Source organism: Carassius auratus, chromosome 35, assembly GCF_003368295.1.
Source record: "Carassius auratus strain Wakin chromosome 35, ASM336829v1, whole genome shotgun sequence".
Lineage (NCBI taxonomy): Eukaryota > Metazoa > Chordata > Actinopteri > Cypriniformes > Cyprinidae > Carassius > Carassius auratus.
In genome coordinates this window covers 12,295,861-12,322,915 of record NC_039277.1, presented here as the reverse complement: position 1 = coordinate 12,322,915, position 27,055 = coordinate 12,295,861, and the positions used below count along the sequence as shown (strand labels likewise).

General features: G+C 36.4%; 1 protein-coding gene across 3 annotated transcripts in view; it reads right to left on the bottom strand.

Annotated features, from left to right (window-relative positions):
• Positions 1–23,470, bottom strand: part of LOC113054438 (relaxin receptor 2-like) — a 40,018-nt gene extending 16,548 nt beyond the window's left edge. For 2 of the 3 annotated variants that reach the window (XM_026219990.1, XM_026219992.1), the window contains exons 1-8: positions 23,147–23,470; positions 15,435–15,581; positions 10,414–10,491; positions 9,663–9,768; positions 7,962–8,033; positions 3,007–3,078; positions 1,658–1,729; positions 892–963 (exon numbers count right to left, since the gene is read on the bottom strand). In XM_026219990.1, coding sequence (XP_026075775.1) covers positions 892–963; positions 1,658–1,729; positions 3,007–3,078; positions 7,962–8,033; positions 9,663–9,768; positions 10,414–10,491; positions 15,435–15,581; positions 23,147–23,234 — 707 coding nt within the window. In that variant the 5' untranslated portion in view covers positions 23,235–23,470. The remainder of the gene's footprint in view (positions 1–891; positions 964–1,657; positions 1,730–3,006; positions 3,079–7,961; positions 8,034–9,662; positions 9,769–10,413; positions 10,492–15,434; positions 15,582–23,146) is intronic. The other variant, XM_026219991.1, reaches the window with a different exon arrangement.
• Positions 23,471–27,055: the final 3,585 nt, after the last annotated feature.

The window sequence follows — 27,055 nt, the reverse complement described above, 5'->3', positions numbered from 1 at the left end:
AATAGATATAATAAACAGAATTAATTTTATTTGCTAAAGCTAATATTTTAAGTAAATCTACTGAAAATGGTTACGAAACATAAGATTAAATCTTATCTTATAGAAAAAAGAATAAAATATAAATGAAAACTGAGTGAGAAGAGGAAAAAAATTGAAAAAACAAAACAAAAAACTATTTGTGATTGACACTTTTGTACTCTAGACATTTCTGGCTCAGCAGTGGAACTGGAAGCCAGAGGACATTTCCAGGGAAATTAAAGACGTTCTGAAGAGGGACTATAATCATGAATTTCTTACTACTTGTACAAACGACTACACAATGGCCTTCAGGCAACCCACATTTTCAAATCTAAAAGTGTAAAATGTCTGTTAGCTTTCTTGTGGGTACAGACAGTTCTGTGTTCCATTGAAAAGAACAAAAAGTTGTCTCCGAGATGGTTTCGAGTCTTGTTGCAGAAACAAAATTGGATGAGTTTCAGGGTTAGTGAACCCTAGATTACTTTTGTTGTTACTTGAACGGTGAGGTGCATTTCTGTTGACATTCTCTTGATGATACTTGTAACCAACAAGTGAACGCAAAAGTACTGCTAAACTCAGATATGTCTTCAACATCTCAAATCATTGTGGGAATTGTGCCATTGCCTTGATTTAGTGCATAGTAACAGGAAAAAACAGGGAAAAGTAGTTAAATTAAAAGACCAAATTTAAACTCATGAAGCAACATCCTTGAAATAAATATAAATTTCATGGCAGACAACTGAATCAGAAACAGGAACAAGCTTGATTAAATATAAAACAAAGCTTGACATTTTCATCAAAGAGATAACTGATTAAACAAAATGCCACAGTAAAGAATCAACATGAAATATTTTAAAACCACAAGATACTTACAGAAATGTCAGTGACCTCAGACCGATGAATGTATCACGGGTAATGGTTTTAAGAGGGTTGTGGTCTAATACTCTGAGGGAAAGAAATAATACAATAACTGAAATGTTTTTTACAAAATATCTTGTTGGCAAATCTTCTGTCAGTGAATGTGCTTGTTCAAGTACTGCATTAATCTTCCCAACCTGCGTCTGGGATTGGCAACCGAAAAGCCACCCAAGTAATTCTCTCTTTTTCTTTCTGCAAAACCACTTTCTATTTTCAGCACTTTCCAGAGCCAAATTCTACTAACTCAGAGCTATTCCACAGACCACATATTTTCTGTGTGATTGTACTGAACTTAATTAAGCATCTATTTATCAAGGGAGACAACAAACAAACAAATACTACTAAATATGTGTACTACTATATTGTGTACCCCCAAACTATAGGATGAAGTTCAAGAAAATAGATGATTAAAAAATGAAAAGCGAACAAAACAAACACTTGAAACAGAAAATGTTAAAATATATAAAAAATTATGAAGTAAAACAAAAAAAACATATGACAAAAATACACTAAATATGTCTGTTACTGGGTTGTAGTCAATACTTTTTATATATAATAAATGTTAAAAACTTCATGACACTTTCTTTTAGGTATAAAACATCAAAGAGTGGCTAACTCTCTACGTGTATTTATTTTGTGATTGATATTGGATGCAGAAGAGCAAGCAGCAGCCGTTTTGCCCTTTTCTAATTCATTAAATGAGTTGCAATTAAATACTCACAGCCAGTCTAACTTGTGTAGATCTCGCAATACACCCGGTCCTAAGTATGTTATGTGGTTTTGGCTGAGAAACCTGCACAAAAGAAAGCATTTAATTTTAGACATAGAAACTGATAAAAATAAATAAATAAAATAAATAACTAACTCCCCTGTCAAGGTTAAGCATTATAATATCCAAATGATTGATTTATACACATAAATCATATAGACATAAAAATAACAAATTGCCCTATTAGGAATCCAAATGAATAAGAGCACAGCAACTCATTTCTGACTCATGCACTGTACTTCTTCTGAGATGCTTTTAAAATGAAGTAAAAACTGATTGGAATAGAAAGGAAAAGTTAAGTTTCTAATTCCTACAAAACTGTTTAAGAAGTTATTAATCATCTAGAGCTGACTTTCCCTAATGATATACAGTACAGACCAAAAGTTTGGACACACCTTCTCATTCAAAGAGTTTTCTTTATTTTCATGACTATGAAAATTGTAGATTCACACTGAAGGAAGGCATCAAGGGCTATTTGACCAAGAAGGAGAGTGATGGGGTGCTGCTCCAGATGACCTGGTCTCCACAGTCACCGGACCTGAACCCAATCGAGATGGTTTAGGGGTGAGCTGGACCGCAGACAGAAGGCAAAAGGGCCAACAAGTGCTAAGCATCTCTCGGGGAACTCCTTCAAGACTGTTGGAAGACCATTTCAGGTGACTACCTCTTGAAGCTCATCGAGAGAATGCCAAGAGTGTGCAAAGCAGTAATCAAAGCTAAAGGTGTCTACTTTGAAGAACCTAGAATATGACATATTTTCAGTTGTTTCACACTTTTTTGTTATGTATATAATTCCACATGTGTTAATTCATAGTTTTGATGCCTTCAGTGTGAATAGTCATGAAAATAAAGAAAACTCTTTGAATGAGAAGGTGTGTCCAATCCTTTGGTCTGTACTGTACATCATCATCTTCTCGGGATCAAGTTTGTCCTTCCTCACTTCTGGAACAATTGACAAAAAAATAGTCTGTGCCTACTTTGCCCCAGGGGGCACAAAGATCTACAGCCCAAAGATGCCATTGTGCTCCACACCTAAAACAATATCAGAGGAAGCATCATTGAACACTTGCCACAATCTTGGGTGGCACATTGTTCAGTATTCTATCTGGGACTTTCATTTCTCATCTCCAGTTTGGCGATGTCCTAACACCTCTCTTATGAACACACACTCTCTCACTTGCTTCACGTTAAGTTCAAGAAATTGCATTGACTGTCAATAACACCAGAACAGAAAGAATATTTGGAATCTTTTTTAAAAGGTGATCTGAAGTGAAAGATAAGAAAAAAAAAGAGGTACCCACAGTTTTTCTAGATTGAATAGTCCGCTGAAGGCACGGCTTGAGACCACCTGAATTATGTTGTTCTGAAGAAACCTGTTCAAAAAGAAAGTCAAATACAACTAAGTGTTGATAATATTGGATAATAATGGATTCTATTAATCAGTATTGGTCTGGATGCTCCTTTTGGAAACCTGACACCAGAAATGGCTAGATATTCAGCTTTAAAATCTAAAGTTACTTTGTGAAAATTGTAACCAAAGCCTCATTTACTAGCCTTTATTAGCCTCATTAACAATCTCGCAGCAGTGGGTGTACTTAGACTATAGTCTCACACAGACAACGTTTTCCTTTCATCAGGCTCTTAATGATTGAAATACAGTCATATATTCGATTCAAGGAAAATAAGGCCATAAAACATTAAAACATTGAATTATGTTACTAATAATAATCGCGTACATGTGCGAAACAGAAAGCAAGTAACGTTTACTTGTACATCTGCCTATTTACTTCCAGGGAGAGATCATAATGTGAAATAAAATGGAAAGGAAAAGAGACACGAACAAGCACTGGGATCATATCCACATGTTATGTAGTTAATTCACTTCATTAATACAAAACTACAGGAGGTGATCGGAGTGATCTTGTATATAAAATGTTAACCTCTCAGAGGACGATATCCCCAGACCTCCTACACGCCCCTGATGTTTTGGCCTTCACCCTAGATGTTGTCAAATCCTGAAAAATGCCCCAGGAATGCTCCTGTTGTCTGTTTTATATTAGCAATAGCAAGATTTAAACTCTCGGCTAGTGCCTGTGAGGTTGGAAAGTAAATTATGTCTGCCTGGGCTGGAGTAAGCAAAAAAACTAGCTGGTTTCCAGGTTTGCAAAAAGCAACTAGCTATGTACAAACAACAAATTCAGCTATCTTTTAAATTTATTTGCCATTTTCCCTAATTCTAATTCACATAAAAAGAGGAAGCCACTGATCAGCTTGATGGCCAAGGAGCAAGTCAGCCTAGCATGTCAGCATGTTGCCTATATGCAATTGTTCAACAATAATATTTCATTTATGATACACGTTGATATAAGCTTGTGCCTAAAATTGAAACTATGTAGAAAAATTGAAAATGTAGTGGTAATTTACTGTCAAGACATTATCCATGAACTTTACAGATATTTCCTGTAACCCTAAAATGGCTTTGGATTCAAAGGATAAGATTATGGTTCACAACAAAGACTTGGAAATGGAACGGCAGTCAATAAATTATTAAATGCATAATCTTAAAATTTAATGCCATTGCAGTTGCTGCCAGAGATTCACTTGTACCATAAATATGTGCTTTAATATCTCTATAATGTCCTGTCCTAATAAAGGCAAAAAATAAATCATCATCATTAAAATAAATAAATAAATAAAAAACTCTGCACTGCAGTGACAGCAAACATTGCCATAAAATTCTCATGACATCTGGAGGATGACTGCATTGATTTGTTCACTGAAGAGGACTGAACTGCCTTTTTATTTATACAGAATGTATTGTAAATTAAATGCATATAAATAGGTTTAAATGGGCAGTAAATCCTTTGAGATTCTGAATAAAAGTCAGTAAATTGCCTCTCATCCAAACCTTATTACTTCAATTTGGATGAAGGAAGATAATTTAATCTTGCACTTTTTCTTGGGTGCAGAAGAGCTTAAAATGAATGTGCAATTCAAGTAAAATGAGATGAAGAGCAGAAGTTCCTCCAGTCTGTGAGGGACACACTGACCCAGTGGGAAAAGCAGAGCTCTGAAGCTCTTACCAGCAACATTATCAGCCATCACCACTCACTCCCAAAGAGGTGAAAGGGAATTTAGTGATTCACTGAAGCATTCATGGGCATGCTAGGAAGAACTGGGCTCCACACTGAGAAAGAATGAGCTTACTCTGACCTCATGATGTTAAAACTAAATTATTTGGACACTTTAGAGTTTTTAATAGTTAGTGGAACATTATGAACTACCTGGGGACAGCTGTGAGAACCTAAAAAACATTACTTCATTTATCCATTAAAAATTACCCTGAGAGCAGTTTAATTAAATGACTTTCACACATATTAAAGGAATAGCTCACCCAAAAATTAAAATTTGCTCATCGTCAGACCATCCACGATGTAGATGAATTTGTTTCTTCATTGGAACAAATTTGGAGAAATTTAAGATTACATCCCTTGCTCAGCAATGCATGACATCAAAATGAGAGTCCAAACTCAAAACATCACAATAATCCAGTCATTTTTGTAAATTTGTAAGCATCACATGCATATCATTAAGATGACTTAACTTTAAACAGTTGCTTCGGGCCAAAATACGAGCCCTCTATCCATAATAGCTCCTACATCAAAACACACTTGTTTAGAACTGTTTTGGACTGTTTCTGCTTGCAAACTATGCTTAATCTGTGCATATTTCTCACCTGAATCAGACAAGATGACTTTTTTACTAAAGAAAGAAATATTATGGATGGAGGACTCATGGATTAGCCAGAAACAATAGTTAAGAATTAAAAATGCTGTAATGATTAATTTATTACAAACATGCAGATTTTCACTTCACAAGACATTAATTGATAGACTGTAGTCATTTCGCTTACTTCTGGATTATTTTTAATTAACTCATCACACCTTGGACGGCCTGAGGGTGAGTAAATTCTCAGCAAAATTTTATTTTGGGATGAATTAGTTCTGCTGCTTATTATAACATTAACAAACAAAAAAAGTGTCTTAAAATAGATTTTAAAAAATTACATAAATATGTTGAGACAATAGGTCTCTGAAGATCCCTTTTGCACAGAATTTGAATTTGCACATATCTGTCATGACAACTCTCTTGAGATTTTAGCATGGTAATGTACACAACAACGTTAATGTGTTTGCTTCTGCTAATAAACCCACAGACGTGCTGCTGTGAGCATGTAGGAAATACTGCTATTACTGAAAATATAACAACATATATGAAATAACCCCATATATTGCCCCGTAGCAGATCTATACAGGTGGAGCTGGGGAAGGTGGAGGGTTTCTGAAGTGTGATGCAACTGCTATAGCAAGCACTAGCCAAGTATCTGAATGCAAGCTCATTGGCTGTTTATGTGAAAATAAACCATTCATCTGTGCCATTAAATAATGTTGTGATTATATCAGAGCGAGTTAGAATCTACATCCTGCGCCATCTAGAGTTTCATGACAGAACTTTGCGTTTCTGACAACTTCTTAACTTCGTTATAGTGATCGAATCATAAAACCATAAAAGAGATTTTAATATTTTAACTGAATTGATAGACTGAGCCAAAATTAACTGTGTCCTTCATCCTGACATAGATCAAAACTGTCTAGCTGAGACAGTACTCAATTCTCACTCAATTTTCCCTCACTTGATATCCCTGATCTATGGGATCTGCGTGCCAATCCATGAAGCCCTATTCTGTAGACACCCTGTGCAGGCCCATTTCAGCTATTAGATCGGGTGGATATAAAGTCTGTTCTCAGTTCTAAGTGTTGTCTTCCCGGTGGTGTCTCGTCTCTGTATTTCTGATAGGACACAATGAATCACACACCTAACCCACAATGGAGGCACACACAGACATCTCCTTACACCATAATCATTCAAATCTAGCAAAAACACAGAACAAAAACATATACATCAATTGGTGCTTTTCTCATACAGTTCATATCTTACACAGTATAGCAAATGCATAGTTTGGTAACACTTTATTTTAAAGTGCCCTTGCTACAAGCACTTACTATTATAATAACAATGGTTTATCCAAAAAAACATGCAAGTAACCCGTAGCCAAACCCTAATCCTAACCATATAGTATGTATATGTAGTTAATTCATATTAATCAGTATTTATATGTATAATTACACTGTAACAAGGACACCTTAAAATAAAAAGTGTAACCTATAATTCTCTTTGTGTACTAGAGTGTACAAGGTAAATCATGAAGACCTCAAATAAAAGATTAAGTAAACAGTGCACGTTTACCACAGCCAATCAGCTCCATGCAGCAGAATTAAATCGGTTTAAATCACCATTGATATTCATTAGAAAAGAAAGTATGCATGAAGATCAATTATGCAAACTTGTTAGTGCCTTTACAAGACATGGCAACCCATAAATCAATTCAAATTTAAACTGGATGCATATTGAAGGTATTCAAACTATATTTTCTTTTTAATCTATGGCAACAAAAAAGTCTGATGAGAAAATTGACCACACAGATATAAAATAAAATGAATCAAATATTATGATATATAAAAGCGTTAATTTTTAAAAGGCTTCTTTCCACTAGAAATATTAATTTATTAACATCCTTCAAATTTCAGAAGCAAACAAGTGTAAGAAAGTAAAACTTCTCTTTAGAGAGCCTAAACTTCGCCAGCATAAATGTATTGTTCATCTGTTCAAATTTAGAACAAACTGAATTATGAATGAAGATCTAGGTCTGAGCAGTAGATTATGCAGACAGGTGGCTGCACTGGCCAGTGGCCAAAATGTCTTACAGTATTATAAAGGGTTGCATGATAGCCAGCAGATGGGTGAGATATTGCACTCATCTCCATCAGAGAGCCAGGGTTCAAGATGTAACCTAAAGTTCTCAGAGCTGAGATATTACGCTTCAGATAATGGAAATTTCACTGCCTCCATAAATTTAGGGCGTCAGCAGGAACTGGCGATACACAGCAAGTGGAAAACCTTTGAATGGCTCAAAAGACATTGGCTCAAGCAAATAAAATGGTCTTAAATATATAGTATAAATGATGTTAATTCAATAGGAATGCTTGTGTTTCTTTTCTTTTCCATTGTTTCTACAATAAACACTGAAAAATTTCAGTATCATTTTGTACTGATTATCTGACTTGTATTTTTCATCCATGGCCGGATTTCATTATTTACAATGGTGCACTTTCACACTTAATTAACTAATACTCACAGTCTCTGCAGTTGGGTGTACTTGGAGAAGATGTAATCATCCAAATTCCTTATCCTATTGTTCTTCAGAGATCTATACAATTATAAAGGCTTCGATTACAAACAACACGGCATTGCAGACACAGTTCATCTTAAAAAAGGACCAGTGATTGTGCAACAATTTTTATACTCCATTCCATAAGCTGAAGCCATATGATATCTTTGTGTGAGGAACAGACCAATATATAAGTCATTAGTTACAGAAAATCCATCCTTTCAAAACTAATACAGATTCATGGACTACTTTTTATTATTTAAGCTTGTTTGGATCTACAGAACTTTATACAGTATACAACTAAAAGACAGAAAACCCTAAAAAATGATGAACAGGACTGTCATTTTTTTAGTGAATTATCTCTTTGAGGAGTCTTTTCATTCCACAAGGATGAAACAATCTGGTTTTCTTAGATACAAGTTTAGTATCCACTGATATGAAGCATCTAACATTTATTTTCCAAAAACATCCCCCGAATCCAAAAGATCATCTCCAGAATCCTAAATCCCAATATTCCAAAAATCTTAAATTATCTTTAAATAGGCCTACCTCTTATACCCCAATATCCCCAAAATATCTCAATATCCCCTAAGTTCAGATCACAAAAAAAAATCTAAACTATCATAAAATAAGAAAAATATGCACAATAAACATAACCAAAGCCATCATAGAAAATACAACACCACCTTTCAAGAATAAAGAAGTGGACATATTTTTTCTTTCTTTTGGTAACTTTTCAGTGAAAAGAAGCTATATAATTTTGTTAAGCTTTATGACTCAGCGATGAAGCTCAATGTCTCACTGGCTACATTTACATGCAACCAAATAATCCATTTATAATTGGATTGACAGCTCAATTGGACTGAAAAGCCTTCATGTAAACACCTTAATCGATTCGATTGGGATCGACTGGAATTAAACTTCGATCCATTTTAAGGGGGTTGTTTAATCCTTTTCTAATACAATTGAGAGCGCATGTAAACATTAGATCGGATTGAACCCTGAAACTGAAAGGACTGCGCATGTGTAGTAACACTGAAATAACGCAATTGACATATGACGCGCGGAACGAACAGTTCTTCCTTTTGAATAAAAAGTGTTGTATAAATGCGTGTCCTGTCATTATAAAACTCTCCTTTCACTCATTAACTGTGAAGTGGAGCAGGACAACCTCCCACCAGTCCTTGTTTTGGATTCTCATCCACAGGCAACCCGTTTTGGGTGCGAAGAGGGGCTTTTTTTCTGCGTGATAAATATGAGCAGCAAGGCACAGCGGTTATACCTATATTTATCCATAAATGGATAAATATTAATTCTGCTGTTAAAAACAAATAAAGAACCAAATAGAAGAGTAGTTATTATGAGCAAACAGTAAGAAACTCTATATTTGTGAAGTGTGCGCATGTAAAAAAAAATAAAAATAAACAAATAAAATAAAAAAATGCAAATTTGTGATATATAAACACGCACATCAGCCCGATCACTTTATTTAGCATTCATGTAAACACTACAAACAGTCGGAATGAATTCGGTCCAATTGAACCAAAAATTGTAAATGTAGCCACTGATGTCAAATTTGTACTCCTCCTCTCAAGCTACAGATGAATAACATCTCGTGGGATCAGAGGAGTAAAGCTCTGCAGATGGATCCCAGCCTTATGTACTCACAACCAAGTCACATTGGAAGAGAGGACTGGTACGACATGCAGGTTCACGTTCACACATTCCACTTCCGTCTTAATGCAATGACAGCTCTCTGGGTACTGCGGCAGAACTATACAAAATTAATAGAAACACACACACACACACACAAATTCAATTAATGTAGCAAAACATTATTATTACATGTAGCACATAAAGCTTAAAAAAAAGCGATGTATTGCATTGTTATTGTTTCTTTGGTTTTTCTACTACCAGTATTGTTAAATTCTGCCGGGAATAATGTCAATGCAGCATTTCTATTATTACATATGATTAATAAAGTTGAATATAAATTCAATTCTGTCAGAAAACGCAGAGGCAGCTAGCCATAATTCTAAGGTTCATGCCTGCTTATTTCAGCAAATCAGTTTATAGGACAATTACTTGGCAAGCTTCACCCAATTAATATTCATAAACCACATACATAAAAGTTTATAAGTCCAGTGCAGATTTATGATGTGTTACAGTTAAATGCAGCCTATAGGATTTCTGACTTCAAAAGTGACCAGTAGATTACTGAATATCAAATAAACTCTGAGAGAGGCAAAAAAAGAAAAGAAAATCTATAGTCTGGCCCGCACATGGAAATTGCAGCAGCATTTTGTACTAAGTTCTACTATTTTGGACTATTTTTGAGTGAGTCCCATGATAAGATCACTTATTATAATCTATTTATTATCTTTTTCAAAGGAAATAGGACCAAGTTCGGGAAACATACAGCAGTCGTCAGGAAGGTCTTGTGGCTCTGCCTTCTTAAAGTTTCGATCAAAGATATCCGCCCATCCGCTGTTGTCCCCTGCAGAAAGTGAAAGCAAGCCTTTGCATTAGAAAACCATAACTATATAAAGATTTTAAAGTTTGAAGGCATAAATTGCAGTGTAAGAGAGATGTCAGACTTTCTCCATTCAAAGTTAATTACATCAATGTTGAACATGTGAAACATGTAATGTACACTCACCTGAAGGATTATTGGGAACACCATACTAATACTGTGTTTGACCCCCTTTCACCTTCAGAACTGCCTTAATTCTACATGGCTTTGAAATGTTGGCCCATAATGATAGGATAGCATCTTGCGGTTGATGGAGATTTGTGGGATGCACATCCAGGGCACGAAGCTCCCGTTCTACCACATCCCAAAGATGCTCTATTGGGTTGAGATCTGGAGACTGTGGGGGCCATTTTAGTACAGTGAACTCATTGTCATGTTCAAGAAACCAATTTGAAATTATTCGAGCTTTGTGACATGGTGCATTATTCTGCTGGAAGTAGCCATCAGAGGATGGGTACACGGTGGTCATAAAGGGATGGACATGGTCAGAAACATTGCTCAGGTAGGCCGTGGCATTTAAACGATGCCCAATTGGCACTAAGGGGCCTAAAGTGTGCCAAGAAAACATCCCCTACACCATTACACCACCACCAGCAGCCTGCACAGTGGTAACAAGGCATGATGGATCCATGTTCTCATTCTGTTTACACCAAATTCTGACTCTACCATCTGGATGTCTCAACAGAAATCGCGACTCATCAGACCAGGCAACATTTCTCCAGTCTTCAACTGTCCAATTTTGGTGAGCTTGTGCAAACGGGTGAGTAGGGTACGCTGGCGCGTTCTGGCTGCCGCTCCTCTCTCTCTCTCTCCGCTGGGATGCAGCGTGCTTTCTTCATGTTTGCCGGGAAATTGTTTTTCTTGGTGTTGGCCTGGTTACTTTCTATCGGCTCTGTGGACTCACAGATAGGCTTATTGGGAGCTGATGCAGACGAGGCTTTAATGAACATTAAAGACATGGCCTTACAGTACACCTCTCGCCAGCTCTTATCCTTGAAGCGGAATTACTATCTGTCGGGGGACACCTACGACCGCTGTGACAGGGCTGGATTACTGCGGCCCAAGCGGTATATTCATCGGAGCACAGGACGAAGCTACATCTCTTCCTCGTCATCTTCCATCCCAGTTTTGAACTGCCGACGAAGGACTACAAGACTGTCATCCTCCGGGGTTGATCTTACTAACTTTTCTGCTCTGCCGTATGAGCGGCAGTTCAGTGATGCGCCGTCTACAAGCCCTTTAAAAGCCGCGTTACTGAACGCGCGCTCAGTGAACAACAAAGCTCTATTACTGGCGGATTTTATCATGGACAATAAGCTGGACTTGTTTTTCATCACGGAAACATGGCACAAACAGGACGATGGTTTTCTTTTTAATCAGCTGACTCCAGCGGGCTTTGGACTCATTGACGTTTCACGAACTACAGGTAGAGGTGGTGGTATTATAGTTCTTTACAAACTGCAATACAAGATTCACCCTGTGTCCGTTCCTCCTTTTAAAACTTTTGAATGTCTTGTTTTAAATGTGTCGGATACTCACTCTGCTCTCCATTCTGCCATGGTCACTATCTACCGACCTCCTAAACTGAATAAGGACTTTCTGTCTGAGTTTGCTGATCTTCTTTCTATATTGTCTGTCAGATTTAAGAGAATTTTGATTCTGGGTGATTTTAACTTGCATGTAGATCAGAAAGCCTGTCTCTTGGCCAAGGATTTTCTATCACTCTTGGACTGTTTTAATTTTTCTCAGTTTGTAAATGTCCCCACTCACTGTAAAGGACACACGTTAGATTTAATTATTGCAAATGACTCATCTCTTTCTAATCTCTCTGTTGTGGATGCTGGACTTTCTGATCATCTAGCTATCTTTTTTAATATTGAAACATTTCAGTCTAGTAGAGAGACTTCACGAACTATTTCTTTCCGTAAATGGCAATCAATTGATCATGCTATTTTTGCAAACTCGATTGTCTCTTCTTTAGTTGACATGTCTTCTGCTCCTCTCGAGGATAAAATTTTAGCATTCAATAATGTCCTTACAGCCAACTTGGACATCTTTGCACCCATAAAAACACGTAATGTTTCATTTGCACAGTCAGCCCCCTGGTATAATGGTGAATTGCGTATACAGAAGGCTGTGTGTCGGAAATTAGAGCGAAAATGGCGTCACTCTGGTTTAAATGTGTTCCACCAGGCATGGAAAGATTGCTTGTCAAACTACAGAGTAGCCATTGAAACTGCAAGATCTGCCTATTTCTCAAACATTATTGATAATAATCAAAGCAATCCCAGGAAGCTCTTTCACACAATTAACAGTCTGCTTAAAGCAGATGGTGTCAGTTCTATGACTTTATCTGATGGGCTGTGTAATGAGTTTCTCAAATCTTTCAGTGAAAAAATTTACAATATTCGCACAAATATCCATTCCTTGCAGTCTGCAGATCTACCAGTTAATACTCCTAGGTTCTCTGGCATTCCTTTATCCAAATTTACTTTATTACAACCTGAGATGCTCTGCAACCAGGTTTCTGGTATGAAAGCTACCACTTGCATACTTGATCCCATGCCTGGTAGCCTGTTTAAATCCTGTTTTGGTCCTTTATGTCCCTCAGTTCTTGCTATAATAAATGACTCTTTGTCAACAGGGGAGGTGCCAGCAGCACTTAAAACTGCTGCGGTTACTCCTGTTTCAAAAAAGCAAAACTCTGATGTGAAAAATCTGTCAAATTATCGCCCAATCTCAAATCTATCATTTCTGTCTAAAATCTTGGAGGGTGTGGTTGCAGCTCAATTAAACAAACACTTAATTGAAAATAAACTATTTGAGCAACATCAATCAGGTTTTCGAAAATTACACAGCACTGAGACTGCGTTGGTGAAAGTCGCTAATGACTTACTAATTGCCTCCGACTCCGGCTCCACGTCCATTCTCATTCTCTTGGATCTCAGTTCAGCCTTCGACACTATTGACCATGCCCTACTACTTAATCGCCTCGAACATGTATTTGGCTTGTCAGAGACTGTTCTTGACTGGTTCAAGTCCTATTTCACTGACCGTAGCCAATTTGTTTTTATGGGTGGTTATAGGTCCAAGGTTGGTTCTGTTCATACGGGTGTTCCACAAGGTTCAGTCTTGGGTCCTCTACTCTTTAGTATGTACATCTTTCCACTTGGTCAATTACTACAATCTCTAAACCTTAACTATCACTTTTATGCTGATGATACACAGATTTATATCCATACTAGACCGGGTCAGCAAGTGAACGTTGGGCATCTTTCTAACTGTATTGCTGAGATAAAGATTTGGATGTCCAATAATTTTCTGTCTCTAAACGGCTCAAAAACAGAAGTCATGCTCCTTGGATCTCCACATCAACTGCGAAAGGTTGGGTCTCCTACTCTGTCTGTTGATGGCGTTGCACTGGAGTTTAAGTCCAAATTAAAGAATTTGGGTGTCATATTTGACGCCACACTGTCATTTGAGCCTTTTGTCCAGAATACAGTTAAGACATCGTTTTATCACCTCAGAAATATAGCCCGGCTACGTCCTATGTTATCCTTTTCGGTAGCTGAGAAGTTGATTAACTCTTTTGTCTTTTCGCGCATTGACTACTGCAATGGTCTTCTAGCTGGGGTATCTAAATCATCACTGGATAAATTGCAATATCTTCAAAATTCAGCTGCTAGAGTACTATCTGGGGTCAAGACCAGGGACCATATAACTCCAGTCTTGGAGTCCCTGCACTGGCTACCTGTTAGGTACCGTATTGATTTTAAAATCCTTATGCTGGCCTATAAATCTCTGCACAATCTGGCACCTGAGTATTTGACTGACTTATTAATCCCCTACACACCACGTCGCAATCTGCGCTCCTCTCAGAGTGGTCTATTGGTTGTTCCGAAGACACGGCTTCATACGTGGGGTGACCGAGCATTCTCTGTCTATGCTCCTAAGCTCTGGAATTCTCTCCCGGCCGACATCAGGGAAGCACATTCATTAGTGACTTTTAAATCTCTTCTTAAAACATTTTATTTTAGGATTGCTTTTACATGAACTTGATTTTATGCGTTTATTTTCTTGTACTTACATTGTGTTTATTCATTTGGAGTTATGCTTGTATGTAAAGTGCTTTGAGAAAGCTACTTTTAAAGGCGCTATACAAAATAAATATATTATTATTATTATTATTAACTGTAGCCTCTTTTTCCTATTTGTAGTGGAGATGAGGTGTACCCGGTGGGGTCTTCCGCTGTTGTAGCCCATCCACCTCAAGGTTGTGTGTGTTGTGGCTTCAGAAATGCTTTGCTGCATACCTCGGTTGTAACGAATGGTTATTTCAGTCAAAGTTGCTCTTCTATCAGCTTGAATCAGTCGGCCCATTCTCCTCTGACCTCTAGCATCAACAAGCCATTTTCACTCACAGGACTGCTGCATACTGGATGTTTTTCCCTTTTCACACCATCCTTGAAAACCCTAGAAATGGTTGTGTGTGAAAATCCCAGTAACTGAGCAGATTGTGAAATACTCAGACCGGCCCGTCTGGAACCAACAACCATGCCATGCTCAAAATTGCTTAAAATACCTTTCTTTCCCATTTTTATATTCAGTTTGGAGTTCAAAAGATTGTCTTGACCAGGACCACACCCCTAAATGCACTGAAGCAACTGACATGTGATTGGTTGATTAGATAATTGCATTAATGAGAAACTGAACAGGTGTTCCTAATAATCCTTTAGGTGAGTGTATTTCAAAGTTGTATCATAATCATCGTTGACATAAAATTTTGACTTTATTAAGTCTGGACTAAAAATTCACTGCCTATTTTAAATGACTGAATAGCTTTAGAATTGAGAACAAGTGCCTCTAATACATTTCATGCAGCAATCCGCAAAGTGCAATGGCCTCACCGCAGTGTTCTTCATCCGCTCCGTTCTTGCAGTCCCTGTGACCATTACACTGAAGGACCTGGGGCAAACACACACTCAGGTTTCCACAAGGGAACTGACCTAGAGGGCAACCTTCTGTCAATGCCCTGCTAGCCATCATGGATGCTGCTGGTGACAATGAGAAGCGGGCAGGAGAAGGAAGAGAAGGAAAAATTATAACATCTCCAAGTACAAAAAGGATATCGGTAAAAAGCACTTTAAATCACCATGGTACTTTATGCTTCCATCAGGGCAAAGTAGATGACTGGAAGCCCTCCAGCAGTGTTAGATGGAAAGCACAGACGAATGTGCACTAAAATACAGAATTTGACCTTAGATGGGAATAAAAGATATGGGAATAAATTATCCTGCCTTTTGGAAAGTTGATAAGCATTTTTATTTTATCACCCCAGCCATGTATGTTTATGGCTCTAGATTAATACAGTATATCCGATGACACGAAAAGAGGTCAAACACAGCATGTGACAACAATGCTATATTTTGTAATCGGAAAATGTGACGTCTATTAAGACGGGGCTCCCTACAGCAGGCAATTCTTCTTCTTTCTATTTGACATGACAAAGAGAGGCCAGTGAAATGTTCCGCTCTTTCGCTGTAAAATAAAAAAAATAATTGGTAACTGCTTCATTTTGCATAATAAATTCTCTAATTTGTGTTGTTTTTTTTATCGGCTCTCGCTAACACTCATCGCAAAGTGGATGCCTGAGAAATTGTGTGGGTTGGTGGCTCTCCCAACACATAGCTTCATCACAATGAAACGTGGCCTTGTTTCTGACAGCCTTATATTCAAGAAATACGCAGCTCTGTTTATGGACTATTTGTCACATTGTCTGTATGTCACATTGGGAGCTAGGGAGCTAGTGAATGACATGACTGTCAGACTATATGCAGCTTGGAACAAATATGTTGTGCATTATTGGTGCATCCAACAACAAGTGCTAATTACAGCCTGTCGTGTAAAGTGTAGCTTGTAGTGTATACAGCATCTGTATAAGACTAACTGTTATATAATTAAAATATGAGGTCTATTCCATACAGTTTACGGATAGGAGATTTTATTTTCATTTTTATTAAACATATTGAAAAAATATAGCAAAGAAGGTAAACAATGCAGCTTTATCCACTCCAAAAAAAACTACCTGGGTTCTTTCCTTTAAGCAGAAGTTTACAGTTCCCATCTGAATTTTGTTTTTCCAATTTAATCATTTGTAATCATTTGTATCATTTGGCTTTTACACATTAAGTGATAAGATATATAAGCTTCAAGCACATAAACACCTTCATGTTATCATTATGCAACTTAAAACCAGGAACATTAGGCTTATGTCATGGGTACCAGAGTCCTGGTAATGAAAAACAACTCTGCAGGGAACAATATTTTAGTATTGGCTCAATTGTAACATTTCTGTCTGCCAGCCTTATCATTTGCCCAGCCAAAATGTTCAACTGTGCCAATATATTTACAATATATTTTCCTCCAAGACAATTTCCAACACTACTTGAAAATTATACAGGAAACTCCAAGAAAGCAATACATTTAAGAATGCATATGCTGAAAAATGATGACGCTAACTAGACTATCGCAAGTCATTTGTGCAATTTCAACCTCATCTGTCACCCAGCTGCACATTTACATAACAGCAGCTGACAAGTTTAAAAAGTTGACAAGCACGATTCATTACCAAAATGTCACAGAAAACCAAATGTTAAAGTGTGCACAGCATAAAAATAGAGGTAGTTGAAAAAATTAAGTGCTGATCAAATAGGGCAGGGATCTCCAACCCTGCTGCTGGAGTGCTACTACACCATAAAAAATGTTCCATACATGCTCCAACACACCTTCCTGTAATTATCAGCTAACCCTGAACAACTTGATTAGCTTGTTTAGGTGTGCTTGATTGGGCTTGGAGTGGAAATCTGCAGGATGGTAAGTCTCCGGGAGCTGGACTGAATGCAAAACACAGAACAAGATAGATATCACATCCAGTCACGATTGAAAAATAATCTTGTCTTTTGTTTATTTTTCATTCCTATTTTTAGCAGAGTCATTTTTTTTCTTCATTTAAATCTATTTTTGGCTTCCAATAATAAAAAAAAATACATGCACTTTTCTACTAGATATGTATAATTCACCCAGAAAAAGGGAAACAAAAATGTTTGCAGTTCCTGTATTCATATATGATTGCTGTGCATGCAACTGAGATACAACTGTAAGTCTGTGACTTCAAAAAGCTAGTTTTGCACTTCTGTGGCCAATATTCCATGAAATTCATATGTGGGATGATTTCCATCAGGGTAGATCAGCACTCAGAGTGACATGTTCAAACAAACTAGCTCATTTTCAGACCAATGCTAATCAGGATAATGATTGCAAATTAATTTTAAAGGACCAACTCCAGATCATAAATATTAAATGAGGACATCCAACTGGCTGGCTAACTGGCATTCGTGCAGCATGCAGTGCACATTACTAAAGTGATGAAGTGGCAAAACGCCACTTCAATTTAACCAAAAGGAATAAATAAATGAATAATGAATTTTTTTTTACATTGCCTGGCTGTAAACTTAATGGTTGTCACTGTTGTGGAATGTCCTACTGACGTCAATTTCAAAATCAAGCATTGCGTTAGTTCAGTCAGGCCACATCAGTGAAGCTCGCATCAGCTGATAGGCTGCTGTTCCTAACGTGTACCAATCTAGTTTTGAAACTTATCATAGCGGCCCATTTTCTAGCCCCAACTCCACCACTCCAACTGAACCTATAATATAATCTGATTTCTCTCTCTCTCTATCTCTCTCTCTCTCTCTCTCTCTCTCTCTCTTCTTCGTATACAGTTCACTATATTGCAAGCATTCTCTATCATGTATTTTGTGTTTTCTACACCTCTTGTGATTTGTAATTTTAAATGCATATACTGGATCTGTTCTGTACCCCAGAGGGGGTTGACTTGCTGCTCTCCCTGCTCTGTCCAAGCATGGGGATTTTTGACCAGAACAGAACCACACAGCCAACACCGACTGTATGCTATAATTGTAATAAATATACTTTGAAGAAGTGGACCTGTTTAGTGTTTCTGTGAACATTAAAAAATACATAAGTAAACAAATATTGACTAAAATAATTTAACAGATTGAACTCATGAAAGGTTATGATATTTGAAATAAACATGCTTCATTCTGTGTGATGAATGACTCAGCAGCGACCGCCTTAGAAAAAAAAAATCTGTTATATTTTTTAAATGTGGTTGGGAAACAGACTTTGACACTAATCTTAAACCGAACTGGAGCAGGTGATAATTACACCGCTACATTAAAGTGATGTGAGATGAATCAGAAATCTGCAATCAACACAGAAAACATGCATTTTGTCTCCAAACAAGTAAAAGTTTGGACTTTCTATCAGGTCATTCTGATCATCAGCAGAAAAGGTGTTGCCATGCTATGCTTTGTTAGTGCTACATGACTTTCTATCTTCAAGAGAACCCCAAGTCTATTGAAAGAACATAATGTAAAATTGAGTAATTCCAACCCAACATAATTCATTTTTCATTTGTGAGCACCACAAGGTAATTGAGATCAAGCATAAGAAAGTCTGGTCCTTCAAATCAAGGGAACAATAAATCTTTAAAAGGTGTGAGATCCAGAAGAATCCACAGGGGAAGACTTCATGTTTCCGACACATTTCATCTGCTGGAGTTTGTAGCATGGATCTTTATTGCAGGAGCCTTTTTAAAGCCACAAGGAAAAAAAGACATATTCTTAGTCTGGAAATGCTATCATTTGTACTATAAAACCCAGAGGCATATTTTATGTCACTCTGGAGAATGAGACATATCTGGATAAGAGGGGGCTGAATACTTCCTATTCGACACAGCTCTTTTTTTTTTATATTAATACATTTTATGTACTCAGACCAGTTAATAATCAATTTTTTTTTTTCAGTTTATCATTTTGGTAATGAAATATGCGTGACCTCTACTACTTTGACACTTGCAAATTCCAGCTGTGTATCAGTTTGTTTTAAACAAAAAGACAGAAAACAGACATTTTCTAATGCTGAGAGATGTGCAGATGTATGTGAGAAAATATCACATATGGTGATAAAAAATAAATGGCACAGTGGATAAGAACAGTGATTTATTCACAGTACAGTACAGCGCTCGTATTTTTTCACATCACACAGTGTGAAACATTTTAGTGAGTTTTATACTATATAAATATTGGGGGGGCGGTATTATCTAACATATTTTTACATCAATATCTGCAGTATCTACAGACATTTTTAATTGGAAAATTATACCAAAGAATTCTATTGTATATTGCTATACAGCAACTAATTTAAAAGAAGCATAGACCCCCACCCCCCCCCCCCCAAAAAAAACAGAGCACATACATAACAACCTGACACAGTTAAAGAACTCAAGTGAAACAAATGGCAATGCAGAGCTTTTTAAAACAGTGCAAATGTTTGAGATCTGTGTTTACGTTTGACTTTCACACAACTGAAGTTTGAGGCTTTATGGAGGGCTCACATGAGACATAGGGATGCAAATTTGACACTAATATCTGCAAAGTGGCTCATGACAATGGTAGCAGGCTTTCTAAAGCAATGTTGCCAGGAAATCGTATTGAATAACGAAAGAAGAAACTGTCTAACCAGTACTAATACAATTTCCTACATCTTTATCCACTGTTTATTTATGTTTAGCTATAATAGTCAAAATGCATTCTACAAAATGCCTTAAATCCAAAGCAAAAGAATTAATTCAAAGCCTAGGGGGAAAAAACATATACCAGAAATTTGGAGGAAAGAGGTACATGGGACATATGAGGTGTAATACAGTGATAACTGTACTCGGCAGTGCCATAACACCGCACAGGTGCCGTCATTGAGCCTGGGTTCCTGCACATGGTTGCAGGTGCTCATTTGTTAAGGCTTGTCACAGTGAAATGAACACTTCTGTCTCAAATAATCTCAATACAAATTAAATGAGGGCCACATAACACTTTAAATCTGTTAATAGTCGGCCAAGAGCAATGTATAGCCTACCTCCAACCAGAGTCATAACTGAGTCTTGTCTTCATGTACATGATGAACAACCAAATAAAGAGACTCCTATATTTTTTTTAATTTGCCAAATAAAGAGACTCCTATATTTCTTCATTTGCAGTCAATCTGCTGTAAACAGCCCAGGTCTACGAAACTGGCCTTATGAAATGCAGTGTCAGACAAACCCCAGTGAACCCATCATTCCTTTTAGCTGAGAAAGAGAGAAAAATGGAAATTAAATGCAGATGCTTCCATAAATTGGTTTCTCTGCTCTAAAAGAGGAATCAGTCAAAACTTAAGTCTGGTCAGATGCTGATATCAAAGTGTGTTAGCTATAATCAGAGTGTTCCCTGATTGACAGAACAAATCCTGGACACGTTTGGGAAAAAAATATTTTGCCTTTGAGCAAAGGTACTTAAAATCCAAGGCAATGGAACAAAAACATGACTCTCTTTACAATAACAGTTCATATAAGATCCAAAGAAAGTTTTTAAAAGTCTGATGCGATAGAAGTCATTTCTATCTTCTTCGTATAAAAGTTAATCACAGATATTTTAGAACTGTCACTTAAAGAAGAAACAAATATGCTGATCCAAAGCACATGTAAATTATCATAAAGAAGGCTTTTGATCACCAGAGAACCAAATTACCTTGGTCAGGGTAGATGCCATATTTAATTTAACACAAATTTTAATAAGGTCACAAAGGTCTGATGTGCAATGCATTGCATTAGCATACTGTCAAAATTTACACTGGATTTTTTTTTTAAAAGTATTTTCTATGTTCTATGCCAAATGACTGACAACAAGGTACAATAATGATCTTGAATTTCTTTTAAATCATTCATAAATCCATTTGCAAATTGCTCAACTAAATTGCATGTGACAATTTAGAGTGTGAGACGTTTTACGTATAATTCACCCTGAAATTCATTTTGCTTTTGATGCATTAAAAAAAGCTCATTATATAAACTGCATCTATTACAGCATAATTTTCATTCTTGTGAAACAAAACAAGGCATCTACTACGTGATTCTTATACTGCTTTGGAATGGCATAGTCTTTTCTGAATAAAACCTTTGATAAAAGATCCCTCTGCACCATGGCAACCACGCATTATTTGTCTGTGCCACCTTCTTTCACCTCTTTCTAACAGCCCGTCACTTATTTAATTCTAGTGGGGTGTTTGAAGACATAGATAAAAAAATATTCTAGTTCACATATCTATCTGTTTGTTTGTATTAATTATTAAAAAATGGATAAATGCACTTAATTTTTAAATGCAAAGTTTCACTGTAGTATTTGACTCCAGTCAATCGTCCCCCTTCTCCAAACACAATATTAGGCTATATTGAATAACAGTCACATTCCTGAAATCCCTTCGCATATTTTATGACATTTTGGAGGGATACAAATTCAATAATAAATGGCTTTCATTAAGTAAAAGATGCAAGCATTAAGACAGTTAAGTACATTTCAAAAGAACATGAGGATATAATAACAGTAGAAATGGGATTCGACAACTCATACCATCCTAACAGATGAAAATCAAATCTTCTTAAATAAAACGAAAGAATTTATTGAACTAGATGGAAATGAAATGGAAATCACACATTTAGCCTAATTCAAATATTACAACTCAATGTAATATATTCTAGACTAAACAAATAAATAAAGTTACCAAGACTGAAAAAAAGTGTAATTTAGGCTATATAAAACTGAAACTACATTAACACACATCTCTGCGAGCACTGGCCCCTTTGCTTTTTATCAACTCTTCACATGTCCACATTAAATAGCCTACACACTCTGATGTCCACTGTTTATATTTATTTACTTCTGGGTTGATTACAATCTGACTTTCAAAACAGGTAGTGTCTGATTGCCATCCTGTGCCATGAAGCGCAGTGCGCACTGGCTGTGAGACGAAGTTTTCAGTCTTTGTGTGGAAGCACCTGAGTGCTATCAACCTGTAAATCAACCTGTGACCAAACCAAAAGTGTGTAGGTGCGCATAGATAAAGCCACCACCCCTCACTGTGCCAAATTTAGTTTTATCTGATGAAAGTCAAAGAACGCGTGAAGTTAAACAAGTAAAATATTGTCATGCCAAAGAACAGAGTGTACTGCGAGAAGGGTCAAAAGTTCCTCAGGAGTCTGACACGAGTGTTTTCTTCTCAGGCTAATACAACCTTTAACTGTTTATATGTATATATATATGTATATATATATATATACATATATATATATATATATATATATATATATATATATATATATATATATATATATATACACATATATACATACATATATACATACATATATATACGTATATATATATATATATATATATATATATATATATATATATATATATATATATATATATATATCGATTTCATTCCTTATTAATTAGATTCATACATAAATCCAACTTCGATTAAATCAGGCTGTATTAACACAATGAACATTAAGAAGTCCACATTAAGAGGTCGGCCGATCTGAGGGATGAATGAGTAAAAAGTTTGTAGGAAAATGAGAGAAATTCTGTGTGAAAGATCGCCGCTTTAATTTCACATTTCACAAACGAAACCGTTAATTAAGTGCCAGCAAAGATCTTACCTTCGGTCTCCATCCTGGAGTTCTGAATGAAAAGAAAGATGACGGTTAATTCCAGGAGAGCGTTTGAAGGATATTTGAAGGTTTTCATTGTGAAGCCTCACAGCGATCCTCCATAAGCATGACCAACCCAGACTATTCCCAAATCGCGCGCTTGTCGCTTTGTTTAAGATGAACGGTGGAGCACCGCTCGCTCGGTCAGTCTCTGTCACCTGCAGCGGACCGAGAAGCGTGATGAACTCCAGCGCTCTCCCCTTCTGCTGGGACTGAGCTCGACATTATCCATTGAGAACTTCGTCACTGACGCTTCGTGGGGGTTATAACGTACGTAGAAAAGCTAGAGGGTCGTTGTTTTCATTTTACACTTTCGTGAGAACGTGTATTCATGTTTATGTGATCAGTAATGAGAGCATGGGTTTTAGGAGACACCCCATCCGCAGAAAATCAGCCGAAAATGAGTAAAAAGGAATTAGGTTTCAACACAATAAAAATGTTGTTGGGATTAAAGTATCATTTTAAGTAGTTTTTTTATTAAATTAAAATATGAATATCTTTATAGATTAATTTGGGGAGAAAGAGGCATTAGCCTACCAGAATCCCTGCAATAATAAAATATATATATTTTTACCGTCAGTCATGTCAATCAGTTAAGAGGTTTTTTGTGATAAATTTTATGGTATTAAGCTTTTTTTTGCCCCCTGCCTCAAAATTATGCTGATGATTAATAATAATAATGAAAAAAACATTCTTACCTAAATAATAATAAAATTATTTTTTATTAAAGCTCTCCCCATTTTATAGTCATACCTGGTCTCCCCTATACAGTCATAGCCAAAAAATCTGCACCCTTTGTAAATATGATCAAAGAAGGCTGTGAAAATTCATCTGCATTGTTAATCCTTTTGATTTTGTATCCTTTCATTGGATAATAAGAATTTAAAATTGGGGGGAAATATCATTATGAAATAAAGGTTTTCCTCAAATACTCGTTGGACACAATTATTGGCACCCCTAGAAATTCTTATGAGTAAAATATCTCTTAAGTATATTCCCATTCATATTCACAATTCTGAGCACTCCAGCTAGATTATAAACATGAAATTATCCAGCAATTGCTTCCTGTTTCACAGAAATATAAAGAGGTGGGAAAACAAAGCCCAAATTCCCTTAATCAGACATCAAAATGAGAAAAACCAAAGAATATAATTCTGATGTACCGCAAAAGATAATTGAGCTTCACAAATTAGTGAAGTGGCTTTAAGAAAAAAGCTAGAGCAGTGAAAATTCCCATTTCCACCTTCAGGGCGATAATTAAGAATTTCCAATCAACGTAAAATGTTACGAATCTGCCTGGAAGAGGACATGTGTCTATATCGTCCTAATGCATGGTGAGAAGGAGAGTTTGAGTGGCTAAAGACTCCAAGGATCACAGCTGGTGAATTGCAGAAAATAGTTGAGTCTCGGGGTCAGAAAACAGAACCTACATCACCACATGTTGTTTGGGAGGGTTTCAAGAAAAATTATCCTATATAGCTCATCCAAAAACTAACTAAAGCACATTCATTTATCAGACATGACTGGAACTTCAAATAGGACTGGCTTCTATGGTAAGATGAAACAAAAAAATGAGCTTTTTAGCAGCAAACACTTAAGATGGGTTTGGTGAACACAGAGATAAAAAGGTACCCCATACAGTGGGGCTCGAAAGTTTGGGCACCCCTTGCAGAATCTGTGAAAATATGAGTAATTTTCAAAAAATAAGAGAGATCATACTAAATGCATGTTATATTTTATTTAGTACTGTCCTGAGTAAGATATTGTGCATAAAAGATATAAAAATTTAGTCCACAAGACAAAAAAAAAAGATTAAATTATTAACTCAAAAGTTTGGGAACCCTTGGTTCATAGTACTGTGTTCTGTCACCTGATGATCTTAGACTCTCTTTCTGTTTTGTGATGGTTGTGCATGAGTCCCTTGTTTGTTCTGAACAGTTAAACTGAGCAGCAGTCTTCAGAAAAATCTTTAAGGTCCTGCAGATTCTTCAGTTTTCCAGCATCTTTGCATATTTGAACCCTTTCCAGCAGTGACTTTATGATTTTGAGATACACCTTATCCCACTGAGGACATTTGAGGGACTCAAACACAACTATTTAAAAAGATTAAAACATTCACTGATGCTCCAGAAGGAAACAAGATGCATTAAGAACTGAGGGGTGAAAACTTTTGAACACGATGAAGATGGCCAATTTGTCTTATTTTGTTGAAATATAATTTTTTTCCATTTAGTTCTGCCCTTCGTAAGCAACAGAAGATACTTGTATGTTTCCCGGTACACAAATTAAGTACAATTTACCTTGAACTTCAAATTCCAAAAGTTTTCACCCCCCAGCTCTTAATGCATCTTGTTTCCTTCTGGAACATCAGTGAATGTTTGAATCTTTTTAAATAGTTGTGTTTGAGTCCCTTAAATGTCCTCAGTCTGAAAAGATGCATCTCAAAATCATACAGTCACTGCTGGAAAGGGTTCAAATATGCAAAGATGCTGGAAAACTGAAGAATCTGCAGGATCTTAAAGATTTTTCTGAAGAACGCTGCTCAGTTTAACTGTTCAGAACAAACAATGGACTCATGCACAACCATCACAAAACAGAAACAGAGTCTAAGATCATCAGGTGACAGAACACAGTACTAAGAACCAAGGGTTCCCAAACTTTTTGAGCATTTTTTTTGTCTTGTGGAATAAATGTTAAAATATTTTATGTACAATATCTTACTCAGGACAGTACTAAATAAAAAATAACATGCATTTAGTATGATCTCTCTTATTTTTTGAAAATTACTCATATTTTCACAGATTCTGCAAGGGGTGCCCAAACTTTCGATCCCCACTGTATGTACAATGAAATATACTGCTGTATTTTTGATGTTGTGGGCCTATATTTCTGCTGAGGTCCTGGACATCTTGTTTAGATACATGGCATCATGGATTCTATTAAATACCAACAGATAAAAAATCAGTAAGTAGCTGACTCTGTTAGAAATCTTATAATGGGCCATGTTTGAATCTTCCAACCGTACAATAACCCAAACACAAACCTAAAAAAAACATAGAAATGGGTCACTGAGCACAAAACCAAGCCTCTGCTAAAGCCATTCCAGTCCTCTGACCTGAACCCTATAGAAAATGAGAGGAGTGAACTGAAGAGGAGAAGAACCGACAATGAGCTGGGAATCTAAAGGGTCTGGAGTGATTGAAGAAATTGTCTCTGATCTCTTGTCAGGTGTTCTCTAACCTCATCAGGAATTCTAGGTTCGTGGCATCATAATAGGTAAAACTTGTGACATCATTATTTTATTTTGTGTATAATAATAATAATAATAATAATAATAATACATTTAACGGAAAACAAGACAAAACGTCTGATTATAGAAATTAACTTTTGCAACATGTTTCTCTAAAGTGATGTTTTTTAGTTTTTTCTTTTGCATTATGATGCAGTAATTCTTCTTATACCCATTTAGAGATCAAGCCAATCCTTATCAGCAAATATCTTTATATAGCTCAGTGATACATTTTATTTTCAATATGTGTGGAATAATGCATGCTACATGAAATAGAACCAGCAGGGTCTCTATTGAGCTTCAGACAGCGAGGACCAGTTTCCATTTGACTATGGTACATGCCAAAAAAAAAACTCCTTCAGAAAGATTTTGCATGTATCACTTTATTTAATGTTATCCTTTGTTTTAATATGTAGCAAAAACAAAACAAAAGAAATACCCCACTGAATCCAGTCCAAACTGGTCACAAACATTCCATCACAGTAAAAACCACTGAGTTACATTAGATTTTACACATTTTTAATTAGAGGTCTCACAACGACAATTGAAATAGTAATTGAGTGGTTTGT